Source organism: Bufo bufo, chromosome 4, assembly GCF_905171765.1.
Source record: "Bufo bufo chromosome 4, aBufBuf1.1, whole genome shotgun sequence".
In the NCBI taxonomy this organism is placed as follows: domain Eukaryota; kingdom Metazoa; phylum Chordata; class Amphibia; order Anura; family Bufonidae; genus Bufo; species Bufo bufo.
Window position 1 is genome coordinate 532389864 of NC_053392.1, and position 17998 is coordinate 532407861.

Consider the following 17998-nt stretch of genomic DNA (forward strand, 5'->3'; position numbering starts at 1 on the left):
CCATTAAAATAATCATTTATGAAGGTAGCTATAATTTTGTAGTGTATTTTTTTTACATTTATTGGGACCAGTGGGAAGGGACAGGGGACATTAACCACCTCAGCCCCCCTAGCTTAAACACCCTGAAAGACCAGGCCACTTTTTACACTTCTGACCTACACTACTTTCACGGTTTATTGCTCGGTCATGCAACTTACCACCCAAATGAATTTTACCTCCTTTTCTTCTCACTAATAGAGCTTTCATTTGGTGGTATTTCATTGCTGCTGACATTTTTACTTTTTTTGTTATTAATCGAAATTTAACGATTTTTTTGCAAATAAATGACATTTTTCACTTTCAGTAGTAAAATTTTGCAAAAAAAACGACATCCATATAGAAATTTTGCTCTAAATTTATAGTTCTACATGTCTTTGATAAAAAAAAAATGTTTGGGTAAAAAAAAAATGGTTTGGGTAAAAGTTATAGCGTTTACAAACTATGGTACAAAAATGTGAATTTCCGCTTTTTGAAGCAGCTCTGACTTTCTGAGCACCTGTCATGTTTCCTGAGGTTCTACAATGCCCAGACAGTACAAACACCCCACAAATGACCCCATTTCTGAAAGTACACACCCTAAGGTATTCGCTGATGGGCATAGTGAGTTCATAGAACTTTTTATTTTTTGTCACAAGTTAGCGGAAAATTATGATTTTTTTTTTTTTTTTTTTTTTCTTACAAAGTCTCATATTCCACTAACTTGTGACAAAAAATAAAAAGTTTTATGAACTCACTATGCCCATCAGCGAATACCTTGGGGTCTCTTCTTTCCAAAATGGGGTCACTTGTGGGGTAGTTATACTGCCCTGGCATTCTAGGGGCCCAAATGTGTGGTAAGGAGTTTGAAATCAAATTCTGTAAAAAATGACCTGTGAAATCCGAAAGGTGCTCTTTGGAATATGGGCCCCTTTGCCCACCTAGGCTGCAAAAAAGTGTCACACATCTGGTATCTCCGTACTCAGGAGAAGGTGGGGAATGTGTTTTGGGGTGTCATTTTATATATACCCATGCTGGGTGAGAGAAATATCTTGGCAAAAGACAACTTTTCCCATTTTTTTATACAAAGTTGTCATTTGACCAAGATATTTATCTCACCCAGCATGGGTATATGTAAAAAGACACCCCAAAACACATTCCTCAACTTCTCCTGAGTACGGGGATACCAGATGTGTGACACTTTTTTGCAGCCTAGGTGGGCAAAGGGGCCCATATTCCAAAGAGCACCTTTCGGATTTCACTCCTCATTTTTTCCTGAATTTGATTTCAAACTCCTTACCACACATTTGGGCCCCTAGAATACCAGGGCAGTATAACTACCCCACAAGTGACCCCATTTTGGAAAGAAGACACCCCAAGGTATTCCGTGAGGGGCATGGCGAGTTCCTAGAATTTTTTATTTTTTGTCACAAGTTAGTGGAAAATGATGATTTTTTTTTTAATTTTTTTTTTCATACAAAGTCTCATATTCCACAAACTTGTGACAAAAAATAAAAACTTCCATGAACTCACTATGCCCATCAGCGAATACCTTGGGGTCTCTTCTTTCCAAAATGGGGTCACTTGTGGGGTAGTTATACTGCCCTGGCATTCTAGGGGCCCAAATGTGTGGTAAGTAGGTAAATGACCTGTGAAATCCGAAAGGTGCTCTTTGGAATGTGGGCCCCTTTGCCCACCTAGGCTGCAAAAAAGTGTCACACATCTGGTATCTCTGTATTCAGGAGAAGTTGAGGAATGTGTTTTGGGGTGTCTTTTTACATATACCCATGCTGGGTGAGATAAATATCTTGGTCAAATGCCAACTTTGTATAAAAAAATGGGAAAAGTTGTCTTTTGCCAAGATATTTCTCTCACCCAGCATGGGTATATGTAAAATGACACCCCAAAACACATTCCCCAACTTCTCCCGATTACGGAGATACCAGATGTGTGACACTTTTTTGCAGCCTAGGTGGGCAAAGGGGCCCATATTCAAAAGAGCACCTTTCGGATTTCACAGGTCATTTTTTACAGAATTTGATTTCAAACTCCTTACCACACATTTGGGCCCCTAGAATGCCAGGGCAGTATAACTACCCCACAAGTGACCCCATTTTGGAAAGAAGAGACCCCAAGGTATTCGCTGATGGGCATAGTGAGTTCATGGAACTTTTTATTTTTTGTCACAAGTTAGTGGAATATGAGACTTTGTATGAAAAAAAAAATAAAAAAAAAATAAGCATTTTCCACTAACTTGTGACAAAAAATAAAAAATTCTAGGAACTCGCCATGCCCCTCACGGAATACCTTGGGGTGTCTTCTTTCCAAAATGGGGTCACTTGTGGGGTAGTTATACTGCCCTGGCATTTTCCAGGGGCCCTAATGTGTGGTAAGTAGGTAAATGACCTGTGAAATCCTAAAGGTGCTCTTTGGAATATGGGCCCCTTTGCCCACCTAGGCTGCAAAAAAGTGTCACACATGTGGTATCGCCGTATTCAGGAGAAGTTGGGGAATGTGTTTTGGGGTGTCATTTTACATATACCCATGCTGGGTGAGAGAAATATCTTGGCAAAAGACAACTTTTCCCATTTTTTTATACAAAGTTGGCATTTGACCAAGATATTTCTCTCACCCAGCATGGGTATATGTAAAATGACACCCCAAAACACATTCCCCAACTTCTCCTGAGTACGGCGATACCAGATGTGTGACACTTTTTTGCAGCCTAGATGCGCAAAGGTGCCCAAATTCCTTTTAGGAGGGCATTTTTAGACATTTGGATACCAGACTTCTTCTCACGCTTTGGGGCCCCTAGAATGCCAGAGCAGTATAAATACCCCACATGTGACCCCATTTTGGAAAGAAGACACCCCAAGGTATTCAATGAGGGGCATGGCGAGTTCATAGAAATTTTTTTTTTTTGGCACAAGTTAGCGGAGATTGATATTTTTAATTTTTTTCTCACAAAGTCTCCCGTTCCGCTAACTTGGGACAAAAAATTCAATCTTTCATGGACTCAATATGCCCCTCACGGAATACCTGGGGGTGTCTTCTTTCCGAAATGGGGTCACATGTGGGGTATTTATACTGCCCTGGCATTCTAGGGGCCCTAAAGCGTGAGAAGAAGTCTGGAATATAAATGTCTAAAAAATTTTACGCATTTGGATTCCGTGAGGGGTATGGTGAGTTCATGTGAGATTTTATTTTTTGACACAAGTTAGTGGAATATGAGACTTTGTAAGAAAAAAAAAAAAAAATTCTGCTAACTTGGGCCAAAAAAATATCTGAATGGAGCCTTACAGAGGGGGTGATCAATGACAGGGGGGTGATCAATGACAGGGGGGTGATCAATGACAGGGGGGTTGATCAATGACAGGGGGGTGATCAATGACAGGGGGGTGATCAGGGAGTCTATATGGGGTGATAACCACAGTCATTGATCACGCCCCTGTAAGGCTTCATTCAGACGTCCGGATGCGTTTTGCGGATCCGATCCATCTATCAGTGCATCCGTAAAAATCATGCGGACATCTGAATGGAGCTTTACAGGGGGGTAATCAATGACAGGGGGGTGATCAGGGAGTCTATATGGGGTGATCACCACAGTCATTGATCATGCCCCTGTAAGGCTTCATTCAGACGTCCGGATGCGTTTTGCGGATCCGATCCATCTATCAGTGCATCCGTAAAAATCATGCGGACATCTGAATGGAGCTTTACAGGGGGGTGATCAATGACAGGGGGGTGATCAGGGAGTCTATATGGGGTGATCACCACAGTCATTGATCATGCCCCTGTAAGGCTTCATTCAGACGTCCGGATGCGTTTTGCGGATCGGATCCATCTATCAGTGCATCCGTAAAAATCATGCGGACATCTGAATGGAGCTTTACAGGGGGGTGATCAATGACAGGGGGGTGATCAGGGAGTCTATATGGGGTGATCACCACAGTCATTGATCATGCCCCTGTAAGGCTTCATTCAGACGTCCGGATGCGTTTTGCGGATCGGATCCATCTATCAGTGCATCCGTAAAAATCATGCGGACATCTGAATGGAGCTTTACAGGGGGGTGATCAGGGAGTCTATATGGGGTGATCACCACAGTCATTGATCATGCCCCTGTAAGGCTTCATTCAGACGTCCGGATGCGTTTTGAGGATCGGATCCATCTATCAGTGCATCCGTAAAAATCATGCGGACGTCTGAATGGAGCTTTACAGGGGGTTGATCAATGACAGGGGTGTAATCAATGACAGGGGGGGTGATCAGGGAGTCTATATGGGGTGATAACCACAGTCATTGATCACGCCCCTGTAAGGCTTCATTCAGACGTCCGGATGCGTTTTGCGGATCTGATCCATCTATCAGTGGATCCGTAAAAATCATGCGGACATCTGAATGGAGCTTTACAGGGGGGTAATCAATGACAGGGGGGTGATCAATGACAGGGGGGTGATCAGGGAGTCTATATGGGGTGATCAGGGGCTAATAAGGGGTTAATAAGTGACGGGGGGGGGGGGTGTAGTGTAGTGTAGTGGTGCTTGGTGGGACTTTACTGAGCTACCTGTGTCCTCTGGTGGTCGATCCAAACAAATGGGACCACCAGAGGACCAGGTAGCAGGTATATTAGACGCTGTTATCAAAACAGCGTCTAATATACCTGTTAGGGGTTAAAAAAAACACATCTCCAGCCTGCCAGCGAACGATCGCCGCTGGCAGGCTGGAGATCAACTCTCTTACCTTCCGTTCCTGTGAGCGCGCGCGCCTGTGTGCGCGCGTTCACAGGAAATCTCGCCCATCGCGAGATGACGCATATATGCGTGACTCTGCGCAGGGCTGCCACCTCCGGAACGCGATCCTGCGTTAGGCGGTCCGGAGGTGGTTAATGAAAGCTGTTATTATAAGGTAATTACAGATCTTTTGACAATCATTGACAGACTAACTCAGGTATACCTGCCTAGCTCTAATAATCTAGCAAATAAAAAAATGGAGAGCAGAAGGAGGTGGAGTGAGCAGGAGCAGAGCAACACAAAATTCGAGGATAAAAACTAAATAAGAGTAAGTGAAGCATACTGTAAGAAGCGCATTCTCATCTACTTTCTGTGTGCAGTGGATGGCAGCTACTATAGTGTACACCCACCATGTCTGAGATAACTGCAAAGTACACATTCAGAATGAACAAAGGAAAACTGCTAAAAAATGCCAGATACAAGTGATATAAGTAAGTATAAGAAAGTATTATTCCTCATGTACACACTGTATTATTGATTAATGCAAAAATTGTTGAAAGGTTAGTGATGCTTTAACACTGATAAGCGACTAGTCGCGTGATTACGGTATATTGTCTGTTATATGGTGACACCCATAGCATGGGTATGCTTCTGCCATATTGCTACATATATGTTTGTAATTTTGATCATTAATAAACATTAATTTATATTTTATTATACAGTATTTGGCAGAGTGTTCTGTTTCCCACAGTCAGTGCTCTGTACAGAAGAAGGAACGCACTCAATGCTTACTTTAAGTTGATTATTGTGTTTTATGGATCTGCAGTATTACAGTAGAATGATATTTGCTGTCATGAACTTGCAGAGAATAAATACTTAGGCATACCTGAGAGAGCCATTGCTAGCCGAAATTCTTCTCGGAGTATATTTAGGATTTCCTTCACACCGTTTTCTCCCTTGTGTTAATAAAGAAAGAGTACATAAGCCATTTATATCCTCCTGATAAGTGTAATATTCTATACATGTCCACTAAGCTGCCATATACTACATATCTACTGTACCTCATAGGCCAAACCCCATAACACAGGTCTTCCTATGAAAACTGCCTTGGCACCCAATGCTAAAGCCTTCAGAACATCTGTTCCTTTCCTTACTCCACCGTCAAGATATACTTCAGCTTTCCCATCCACGGCTTTCACAATTTCCTGAAGCACATCAATCTGCGGGATAAAACAGTAATTACATGATGTTCGTCGTCACCCCATATAGCACTCAACTGCTCACTGATGAGAGCTATACTGTGCTATATCACCATGGGTGACCATTGTGTAATAAAGTAGTAATAACACTATTATATTATCTGAGACGGAAACCGCATGAAAACTCATATAGGGTCCCTGTAAAAATTCCTGTGCACTGTTCTAACTGGTGACAAGGACTTCACTTCTGCACTACAGTGCACTACAAAGACGACACCCAATGAGTAGTGTTGAGCGCGAAAGTCTCCCTTTCCGCTAACTTGTGACAAAAAGTTCAATCTTTCATGGACTCAATATGCCCCTCAGCTAAATTGTGAGCAACCCTGTAAAGCCTAAAGGTACTCATTGGACTTTCGGCCCCTTTACGCACCTAGGCTGCAAAAAAGTGTCACACATGTGGTATCGCCGTACTCAGGAGAAGTTGGACAATGTGTTTTGGGGTGTATTTTTACATATACCCATGCTGGGTGAGAGAAATATCTCTGTAAATTGACAGGGGGGTGATCAATGACAGGGGGGTGATCAGGGAGTCTATATGGGGTGATCACCCCCCTGTAAGGCTCCATTCAGACGTCTGTATGTGTAGCAGGTATATTAGACGCTGTTAACAAAACAGCGTCTAATATACCTTTTTGGGGTTAAAAAAATCGCATCTACAGCCTGCCAGCGAATGATCGCCGCTGGCAGGCTGTAGATCCACTCGTTTACCTCCCGATCCTGTGAACGCGCGCTCCTGTGTGCGCGCGTTCACAGGAAATCTCGCGTATCGCGAGATGACGCGCCGATGCGTCTAGGAGGAAGAGATCGACCGCCCGCAGGACAAATCCCTGCGTTAGGCGGTCCTGAGGTTGTTAAAAGAAGAGCCGTCGCCTGACATGTCTGTCTTAGTAACCACTTGCATTTCCTCTGTTGTGCCACCCCTTTATTATTATTATTGTTCCTACTAGATGTTTATGCATAAATGTAATACTAGGTGTTACCAGTCACGGGGGGGGGGTTTGTCTTTGCATAGTCTGACACTGTCAGCAGAGATTGGACACTGTCAGACTGTGCAGGGACACACCCCACAACTGGGTCCTTTGTAACTCAATGTCCTTTCAGCTGATTTTGAGCTCTGTCCACTGTAAAATTTCTAGCAAATTAATCAATACAGAATGTTGGGCCCAAAAATGAAAAGGTTTTAAAAGAAGGACATTCACTAAGGCCTCTTTCACACGGGCGTCGCGTGTGAGGGCCGGACAAGATGCGGGTGCATTGCGGGAAAATTCAAGATTTTTCTGCGCAAGTGCAAAGCGTTTTAATACGTTTTGCACACGCTTGAGAAAAATCGGCATGATTGGTACCCAGACCCTTCACAGAAGTTCGGGTTTGGGTTAGGTGTTGTGTAGATTTTATTATTTTCCTTTATAACATGGTTATAAGAGAAAGTAATAGCATTCTTAATACATAATGCTAAGTAAATTAGGGATGGAGGGGTTAAAAAATAATAATATAATAATGAAACTGAACTCATCCACTTGTTCGCGCAGCCCGGCTTATCTTCTTTCTTCTTCTTTAAGGACCTGGGAGGAAAAGGACCTTTGATGACGTCACAGTGCTCATCACATGGTCCGTCACCATGGTCCTTTTCCTCCCAGGTCCTCAAAGAAGAAGAAAGAAGACAAGCTGGGCTGAGCGAACAAGTGGATAAGGTGAGTTTCATTAATTTTTATATTTTTTTAACCCTTCCATCCCTAATTTACTTAGCATTCTGCATTAATAATGCTATTATTTTCCCTTATAACCATGTTATAAGGGAAAATAATAAAGATCAGGTCCCCATCCCAATCGTCTCCTAGCAACCATGCGTGAAAATCGCACTTCATCCGCACACGCAGCCCCATTCACTTCTATGGGGCCTGTGTTGTGTGAAAAACGCACAATATAGAGCTTGCTGCTATTTTCACGCAACACACAAGTGATGCGTGAAAATCACAGCTCATGTGCACAGCCCCATGGGAGTGAATGGGTCAGTGCGGGTGCAATGCGTTAACCTCACACATTGCACCCGCGCTGAATTCTCGCCCGTGTGAAAGGGGTCTAAGGCTCACCCAAGCCATTTATTCCAAGTAAACCATAGCTGATCTAAGACCCATGGTACCAACAATCAAGCCCCTGACTCACTGTATTTTTTGCAGGTAAATGCATTTTCTCTAATTATTTGCTGGATAAAACTACTGCTGCCATTGAACAGTGGGTACTCTGCTTTAGGCCTCATGCATATGACAGTAACCGTTTTGCGGCCCACGAATTGCAGATCCACAAAATATGGATGCGGACTGTGTGCCGAACGCTTTTCTTTTTTGCGGACAGGTTGACTTCCGTCGGTCTGTGGTCTGAATTTTGCGGACATACTCTATCTTTTTGTGGAACAGACATACGGATACAGAAAGCACACAATTTTATGTCCATTCCACAAGAAGATAAAACATGTTCTATACTTGGCCACAAAATGCGTACCACTGACCCATTGAAGTCAATGGGTCCCCAAAAAATTCAGATGCAACATGGACGGTATTCATATACATGCAGTCGTTTGCATGGGGCCTTAGAGATATTATGAAGAGCAATAAGGTGGAATAATTGTACAGGGAGTCCAAAATACATGTGAATGATGATCTATTGATGATCTATCAGCTCAAAGGGTAAATGTTTTGCTACCAACGTGAGCTCTGGCTCTTTGCTTACAGCAGGCAGGAGCACTGTTGAACTGCTGTGGAATTATGTGTTATCTTTGTGATATAAACTGTTTCACATGCAGCAGCTCTGGTGAGTATCTAGACCTCATGACATGCTGCACACGATGAATGAACCGTATACTTACTGTGGCTGGAACCCCATCCAACTGACGTGCACCATGATTAGACACCAGGATGCCGCTTACTCCACGCTTCACTGCTTCTACAGCGTCGTCCGCTTGAAAGAAAAATGTAATCAATGCGTAAATATTATTAGGGAACATTTCTTTAATTAGTAAGTAAAGTTTATACATACAACATTAAAAATGAACAGGAATTAAAGGGGTTATCCCATGACTAATGTAAAAAATGAAAATCAAACATCATATAGAACATGACAATCTCTTTCTAACAAAGCTAGAACCAGCCCTGTACCTCACATGGATCCAGAGATCTCCCCATTCATTGCTCTGATAGATTTATATCAAGCTGGCAGCTCAGGGGGGAGTGTCTTTTCTGCTGCAGCTAAGGGGGCGTGTCCATGCTCTGCCTATCACAACTCAGGAGGCAGTTGAAGGATGGAACTGAGCATGTGCGGCCTTCTCAGTGAGCAGGTCAAAGAAATAAGAAAAAAACAAACAGCAGGTGGCGCTATATAGAAACATTTTATTGAAAAATAATGCTAAATTTTTAATTACATGCAATTACAAAAGTATTCAGATCCAGGTGCTGGGTTGAAAGCTGTAGAATATTTTTTGTGGAACAGCCCTATTAATCAAATGCATAAATAAAATACTAAAAACCATAATACAGTTCGTACTTTCGCTTCTAATATTGATTTGCATGTACAGAAGCCAAATGCAAGCCTCAATAGTAAATTATTATATATTTTTTATTAATTCAACATTTTCTGTATTTTACATTAATCCCTTATCTTCTGCAAAATCAGTGGGACATATCAAGCCAATGAATAAGTGCAGATTGTACATGCTGACATCTACACCCACTGTAAGAATTGGTTGCATGCTTGCAACGTGCACCTCCCCCCAGGGCCCTACTATAACGCGCGACCCAGGTGTAGGAATGCAGAGTGGTATAGTGTCGCCTATATGTCCCTTTATGTGTGTCACGATGCTCCTACCTGGATACCGCTGGACCCCAGTCTTTGGCTCCGAAGCAGGGGGATAATTGAGGGATTTGAAAGAAAGATTGAGTCCAGGCCTTGTATGTAGTTGAACAGCAGCTTTACTTGAATAAACGTTCATCAGAAACAGTCTTCAAGCTTTGTCTTGGTCCTAGCAGGCTTTAGCATTAAACTGGCAGCCAAACTCCACTGTGCTATATCTTTCTTTCTGACTCTGCCATACTGACAGGCTTTCTGTATAACTCAGCTTCTTCTGTATGCTGCACTCTCTTCTCTGTAGTCTGACTCTAAGTTATGCCAGGGTACTTTCCTCCTGGCTCCTAAAGCTTTAAGCTTTGGCCTCCATGGCCAGTAGAGCTTAAGGTGCTCTGGCTGGCGTGGGCATGTCTAGCAGAGACACGCCCCTTCACACCTTTCCCCTAGCATGGGGTAAGTTATACTGACTAGAACTTCTGCCCCACCCTTCCTGCATGAAGTAGGACTTGCCCACCTCTCTCCAAAACCGGGGGGAGGTGGTTAGAATGGAATGAAAGGGGGGGCGGAGCCAACTGAGCATGGTGGAAGACGTGTGAGCTCTGAGCTCCTCACCATACCACCCGATCTAAAGCTTTTATATAGCCCTGACCGACATAAATATGGGCAAATCAAACAAAGAGAAAGGTGGAGAAGCCACGCAGGCGACAAAGTCAAGGAAATCACATGGAGAGCTTGACAAATACCGCTACAAGAGGACGGCGTCTCCTGCAGCCAGAGGGAAGATGGCGGCGGCGGAGGACAACGATGCAGCCCTGGATATGGATTCAGATGACGCAAGCTCCTGTGCTCCCTCTGAGCTGCCTGACGAACCGGATCCTGCTCCGATCACCAGAGCTTTCCTGCAGAGGTCTCTACAGCAGTCCTTAGCTCAGGCCCTATCCCCTGTGTTAACGGAGTTGGCGGTCATCAGAACGGAGGTAACTCATGTGGGGCAGAGAGTGGAAGCGCTGGAGGAATTTCAAGCGGTTGCGATACAACACAGTAAGGGCTTACAAAGCCATGTGAAATCATTAGGCTCCCAGGTGGACAGTATATATCTTCATTTAGAAGATCAAGAGAATAGGGGGAGAAGGAAAAATGTTAGAATAAGAGGTGTCCCAGAATCGGTGGCGGCAGAAGCATTGCTGGACAGTGTTAAACAGATATTCGCCATACTTGTGGGGGCAGAGCAGGCCGAAAATATCATCATTGAAAGGGCGCACAGGGCGCTTAGGCCTAAGCCTGCTGCAAGTGAGCCGCCTAGAGATATCATTTGTGCCTTACTGAACTACCTCGATACATCTGCAGTGCTCAAAGCAGCAAGGGAGAGAGAAGAGGTTACTTTTGAGGGGAACAAAATCCTGTTCTTTCAGGATCTGGCAGCAAGCACGCTAGCCAAAAGGAAGGCATTGAAACCCCTCACGGCAGTTTTGAGAGAAAGGAGGCTGCCCATGAGGTGGCTTTTTCCGTTCGGTTTGAGTACCACTGTTAACGGCCGGCAGATTGTGGTGCGACATCCAGATGAACTTACTAAGATATGGGAGGCCCTGGAGATTTCTCCCCTGGACATCCCTTCCTGGCTCCCTTCAGCTAACATGGAGAGGCTGCCCAAGCTTTCTGGTCCTTTACCCTGGAAAGATACGCCTAAGTACAAGAATGCAAGGAAGAAACCGCTGACAGGGGACTGAATTGAGGCCTCCTGATGTTGGAGGTTGAAGTTTTACCTCTCTCATGGTAGTCACTTGTCCCAGAGAGAGCCTTTGTTTACCTGCTTGCTAAATATGTGCTCTTTATTAAGAGATATTTAAAGTTGTCACCGTTTAAAATGTTCAGGTTCAACTATTGCTAGCAAACTAATCAGATGCTCAGTTTGATATGCCTTGGTACTGAGAGAGTGGTTTAGCTATAGTCATAATACCACAGGCCTCAGAGCATGTGGAACAACATACTCTTAGTCCATACATATGACATGAGTTCAGAACTCTTGAAATGTTATTGTTATTCGGTCAGTTTTACTGAAATTGTATAAGAGGTCGGGTGAGTGGTTCATCTAGATTTTTCTAGAAGTCTTTACCTATGTCCCCTCCCCCAATCTCTTATTCTCAAAATGTAATTACACTATTGCGCTGTACAGCGCCTATAGGACTGGGAAGTCCTTACATGCTGTTTATATGTGTTTTTTATGTCTTTTTGTCCTTTTACTTTACTTTATTGAGTCGGGTCTATAGGTTCACTGATGCTAATGAGAGGTCTGGTCTAGATACCAAGTATTCCAGATATGACGCACATTACACTTTATTCACTTAATGTGAATGGAATGAACATTCCGCAGAAGCGTAGCCAAGTTTACCACACACTTAGAAAAGAAAACCCTGATATTGTGTTTCTACAAGAAACTCACTACAGACATGATCATGTCCCCAATATGTCCAGTAAACTTTTCCCAGATTGGCATCATGCCACACACTCTTCGGCATCTAGAGGTGTCTCTATTGGTTTTAATAAGAATATCCCTTTTCAGTTATCAGCGAAATTAATTGATCCCAACGGCAGGTTTCTCTTTATTAAGGGAAAGGTCTCAAACTCAATGATTACCCTTGCAGCTATATATGCACCAAATAAGGGTCAAATTAAGTGGCTGATACAAGCTCTGGAATCTTTGAAAATGTTCTCTGAAGGGATTTTAATACTAGGAGGTGATTTCAATATTGCACTAGATCATGAGATGGACTCCACATCTGCCACGACCCTGTTATCGGGAAGACAGAAGCGTAGATTGCAGATAACTCTGGCAGATATGGGCCTATCTGATGTGTGGAGATTGATTCACCCAGAGGAGAAGGACTTCACCTTTTTCTCTAAAGTGCATGGTTCTTACCAGCGCATTGATTACATGTTTTTATCTAATACTGTTATCCCCATGGTTAGGGAAGCTACCATAGGGTCGATCACAATATCGGATCATGCCCCGGTGATCCTGAAGTTAGTATTGAATGGCATGCCTGCAAGGTCCTGGTCATGGAAGCTCAATTCTACCCTCTTGGAGGAGAATGAACATAAAGATAGGGTTAAGAAGGTGATCCTAGATTATTTTAGCTTAAATGAAACCCCTCAGATGTCATGCCCGATTTTGTGGGAGGCCCACAAAGCTGTAGTAAGGGGAGAGTTTATCAGTATAGGCTCAAAGGTTAAAAGACAAAGAACACAGTTGATAAACTCCCTCCTTTTGCAGATTTCCACACTGGAAAAGCTACACAAAAAGGCGCAGACAATTGAAGTTTTAAATCAGCTAAAATCCCTAAGGTCTCAGCTAAAAGACAAGCTGAACATTAAATCAGCTAAAATATTACAGGCGTTGCGTTTCAAATACTACTCACATGGAGATAAGAGCTCTAAATTGATGTCGAGCCTGCTAAAGGCACAGAGGAATAAGTCCTTTATTCAGATAATTAAATCAAAAGAAGGCCAGAGATTGACGGCTACACCAGCTATAGCGAAAGAATTCTGCAGGTTCTATACTTCACTATATAATCTGGAAGGGGAAAGTGGGCCCGAAACTAGGGATAGTGCGTTGCTACAAAATAACATTGACGCTTTCTTGAAATCTATTGATGTGCCTGCCTTGTCTGCTGGAGATAGAATAGATCTACTGAAGCCATTCACTGAGGAGGAGGTGGCCAAGGTTCTCAACAGCATCCCATCTGGGAAAAGTCCAGGACCAGATGGTTTCCCTATAGTGTACTATAAGAAATTCGCGGAAATACTGATCCCACATTTCACCAAGATGTGTAACTCCCTCCTAGGAGGTTCGACCCTCCCCTCGCAGGCCCAGGAAGCGACTATTACTATCATTCACAAGGAAGGGAAAGATCCGGAAGCGTGTGGTAGCTATCGCCCAATCTCACTCCTTAACACGGATCTAAAATGGTGGGCTAAATTGCTAAGCCATCGAATAGCAGGTTTGTTGCCTGGGTTGGTGGGGGAGGAACAAGTGGGGTTTGTGCCCGGCAGGGAGGGCAAGCACAATGTTAGCCGAGTGGTTAATGCAGTTTGCTATGCTAAAAAGAATGCCTTTAATATTGCTAGGGACAGATGCTGAAAAGGCTTTCGACAGGGTTGGTTGGCCTTTCATGCGTAGTGCCTTATTGGCGTTTGGTTTCCCTGATACTTTTGTCACAGCAATTTTCTCCCTGTACTCAGCTCCCACAGCCCGTATTTTAGTCAATGGTACATTGTCGGACCCCTTCATTATTAAGAACGGTACTAGACAGGGGTGTCCTCTCTCCCCATCTCTATTTATATTAGTTCTAGAAACACTTCTACTGAAATTCAGACAAGACCCCAGTATCAGGGGAATCAGACTCAGGGGTGATATGCAGAAAATGGCAGCATTTGCTGACGACTTGCTGCTATTGGTCACCAACCCTGTCGAAGCAATGAAGCAAATACTAGACACCTTTAAAGCTTTTGGGGAGATTTCCAATTTTAAAATTAACATGGAAAAATCTGAAGCCATTGGAGTCTCAATACCCCCTTCCCAAATGATAAAGATAAAAGGAATGACCCCCTTTAAGTGGCCCTCCACTGCGATTAAATATTTGGGAGTCATGATCCCAGCCAATCCCTCTCAGCTGTTCCAGCTTAATTACACTCCGTTATTAGCAAAAGTGCAAACGTTCTTGAATAAATCCCTATTACCTAGAATTTCATGGTTAGGGCGGAAAAGTGTATTGACCTCTTACATCCTACCCCCAAATACTTTATATGTTTCGCTCCCTCCCAATAACAATACCCAGATCATTCCTGAACAGATTGAGATCTATTATGGGAAAATATCTATGGGGTAACAAAAAAGCTAGATTACCTCATTCTCTACTTATAAGGAAGAAGAGACATGGAGGAATCTCTCTGCCGGATATCTCCGCCTATGTTCAGGCAATCCATCTAGAGAGATGGTTGATTTTAACTAGAACTGGAGATAATCCTCTACATGTACGCTTTGAAAGAGAGATACTGGGGAAAAATAGTACGCACTTGTTATGGCATAAACCTCCAACTTCAAACCCTCAGGAAATTATAAGTATTATAACTAAGAGTACTATTAAGGAATGTCAGAGGTCATTAGCGTTAAACCTTAGCAAAGGAGATCTATCCCCTATTACACCTCTCAATATTTTGCCCTATGTCCTATCAGATAGAATTATAGAGGCCAACCCGGTATGGGATTCTGTATCAGAGCTCAAAGTAGGGGACCTTTTGAAACTGCCTCTCACCACTGATATCTTTGAATCTCTCAGAGGGGAGCCACCTGGAGTAGGATCAGATATTCAAAAATGGGACTTTGAAGTAACATGCAAAAAGTTTAACTTATCTAAAAAACATTCGAAGATAGATCCATCTTGGTTAGAGACTATGGTTCTATTGCCAAAATTGCCAACTAAAACTTTATCCTTAATATACAGACAGATTCTAGAAAAAAGAGGAGATAATCCGCCCACTTACCTTAAAGAATGGGAGAAGGAACTAGGGATAAGCCTTGATGACCCTATCAGAGCTTTTATTCTGTCACATTCACATGGTTTCTCCAGATGTGTCAGAGTGCAGGAGAATTCACTCAAAACCTTAACCAGATGGTACCGTACACCTGAATTTCTCTGGAAAATCCACTTAATTAGCTCCAGTGAATGTTGGAGATGTAAGGAGGATGTGGGTAGCATTTCCCATATATGGTGGCATTGTCATAAAATTAGACAGTTTTGGGATTCAGTGGAGGAGACTATGAATAGGATCTGCTCAGGAAACCTGTCACTCACTGCCCCCTTAGTTCTGTTGTGGAGGCCAGAGGGCAACTTTACTCCTAATAAAAATAATCTACAGACACATATGATAACAGCCGCCAAGTTATTGGTCCCAGCTTTATGGAGAACTACAGAACCGCCTACTATAGCCATGTGGTATGATAAAATGAATCACTTATGCAGAATGGAGGAATTAACCAGTTGGGAGTCTCACAATAGACAGAGGTTTTTGAAAACTTGGCAACCTTGGTTGTCGCATATGGTTACTCAACAGGAACAGTGACCCTGGGATAACGTCATACGGAAGAATTAGAGGAGCAGAACTCCTGACAACCCAGAGGGGAATTAATCTGTTTGTAAGAATAGGCTCTATATTAACATGGGTCTCAAGATATAGTTACAGCTTTTGCGGAAGGAAAACAGATATATAACACACTTTTCTCTGGTAGATAGACTTCAGAATGTGGTTGACCAGGTATAGAGAGTGAACCACCTCGACTCTTAGGTTTTTTGTCTAACAATTTTGTATTAGTTTTTTGGACCCAATTTTAGTTATGTTAATTATTTTATGTATGTTCATTTAAGTGGGAAATCCATTGTATGGTACCTGCAATCTCACAATGCATGATAAGTTAGGTTTGCGAACCACTTGTTATCTTTGGATAGAGGTTATACTTGTGACTTGCACTAACTTGCCATTTAGACCAGTTGCACTGGTCATGCCTTTTTCCTAAATACTTAAAAAGTATATGTGACAATATGATTTTATGTTGAAAACTTTATTAAAAAGAGAATGTTTAAAAAAGAATGGAATGAAAGGTTCCATTCTAAGTATAGCTCTGCCATGTTTGCTGCCACCTGCTGGTGAACTAGGCGCATTACATGAACAGTTACATAACATTAGAAATGCACAGTGTGAAGGACTTGGAATAAATGCATAAGAAGACATAAGGTTAGACCAATAAAGACAGTAGCAAGGCGCAGAAGTGGTAACACCACTCTGGGGTGTTAAATATTGCAGTCACCATACTGAACACCTTTCATTTATGCCAGATGTGAAGGTCCCAGGTCATGTAAGGCGTTTTTTGCGGATCAGTCATGGATCTGCAAAAACGCTTCCGTTACAATAATACAACCGCATGCATTCGTCATGAACGGATCCGGTTGTATTATGTCTTCTATAGCCATGACAGATCCATCCTGAACACCATTGAAAGTCAATGGGGGAAGGTTCCGTTTTCTATTGTGTTAGAGAAAACGGATCCGTTCCCATTGACTTACATTGTGTGTCAGGACGGATCCGTCTTGCTCCCCACCACATGGCGGACAGAAAAACGCTGCAGGCAGTGTTTTGGTGTTCGCCTCCAGAGCGGAATAGAGACTGATTGGAGGCAAACTGATGCATTCTGAGCGGATCCTTTTCCATTCAGAATGCATTAGGGCAAAACTGATCCATTTTGGACCGCTTCCTGAGAGCCCATGATGGATCTCAGAAATGGAAAGCCAAAACACTAGTGTGAAAGTAGCCTTACTTGTCAGAAGATAATTAACAGGAACTACACTTGTTAAATAGATGGGGGCCCTATATGCCACCCTGCTCCTGAATCCATCAATAATGAATGTAATAATCTAGGTAACACAATATAACATTTACTGACCTCTTAAAATCCCTTTGGCTACTATGGGTAGAGAGGTTAATCCTTTAAGCCATTCAATGTCATCCCAGTTGATAGAAGTGTCAATAGCTTGAGATACATACACCGCCAAACCACTGTTGTCTCCATAGCCTTGTTTAGATGAAAATGCCAAGTCTTCAGTCTCAAAGTTTTTCATCCTTCAAATGGTAATTTTTTTACAGACACAAATGTCAGGTTACATGTACTGTAGATGTACAGAAGGCAGAATACTCACAGAAATGCAGATTATAGAACTGGCTGAGCTTCTATTCCATCGCTTTTGCGTGTTAAGGGTTTTTGACGACCAGTTCACAATCAGTGAGGTAAGTACACTTATTATTGTTCACTTTGATTCAGTATAATAGGCCTCATTTCTATATCCCAGAACCATCTAACATTATATCAAGGAGTTCAGTGTGTCCTTTAAATATCAATTCAAAAGAAACCAAAGAAAAATTATGGAAGTTTTGTGAGCCTTAAAGGGGTTGTCCATATCGATTAACTATCCCCCAAATAGCTTATCAATATCTGATCGGTGGAGGCCCTATTTCCTGCGCCCCCTATTAATCAGAAGGGGCCATGGCATTCTGCTCGTTACGTCACATCAATTGATGCCATGGACTATGTGCAGCTCAGTCTCA

At 42.8% G+C, this 17998-nt stretch overlaps 1 protein-coding gene across 1 annotated transcript in view; it reads right to left on the bottom strand.

The window, feature by feature from the left end:
- The window catches only part of HAO1 (hydroxyacid oxidase 1), a 64064-nt gene that overhangs the window by 18554 nt on the left and 27512 nt on the right, over nt 1–17998 (bottom strand). Inside the window, exons 4-7 of the mRNA XM_040429852.1 lie at nt 17340–17515; nt 8871–8962; nt 5810–5968; nt 5635–5704 (exon numbers count right to left, since the gene is read on the bottom strand). Of these exons, the coding sequence (XP_040285786.1) occupies nt 5635–5704; nt 5810–5968; nt 8871–8962; nt 17340–17515 (497 nt within the window). The remainder of the gene's footprint in view (nt 1–5634; nt 5705–5809; nt 5969–8870; nt 8963–17339; nt 17516–17998) is intronic.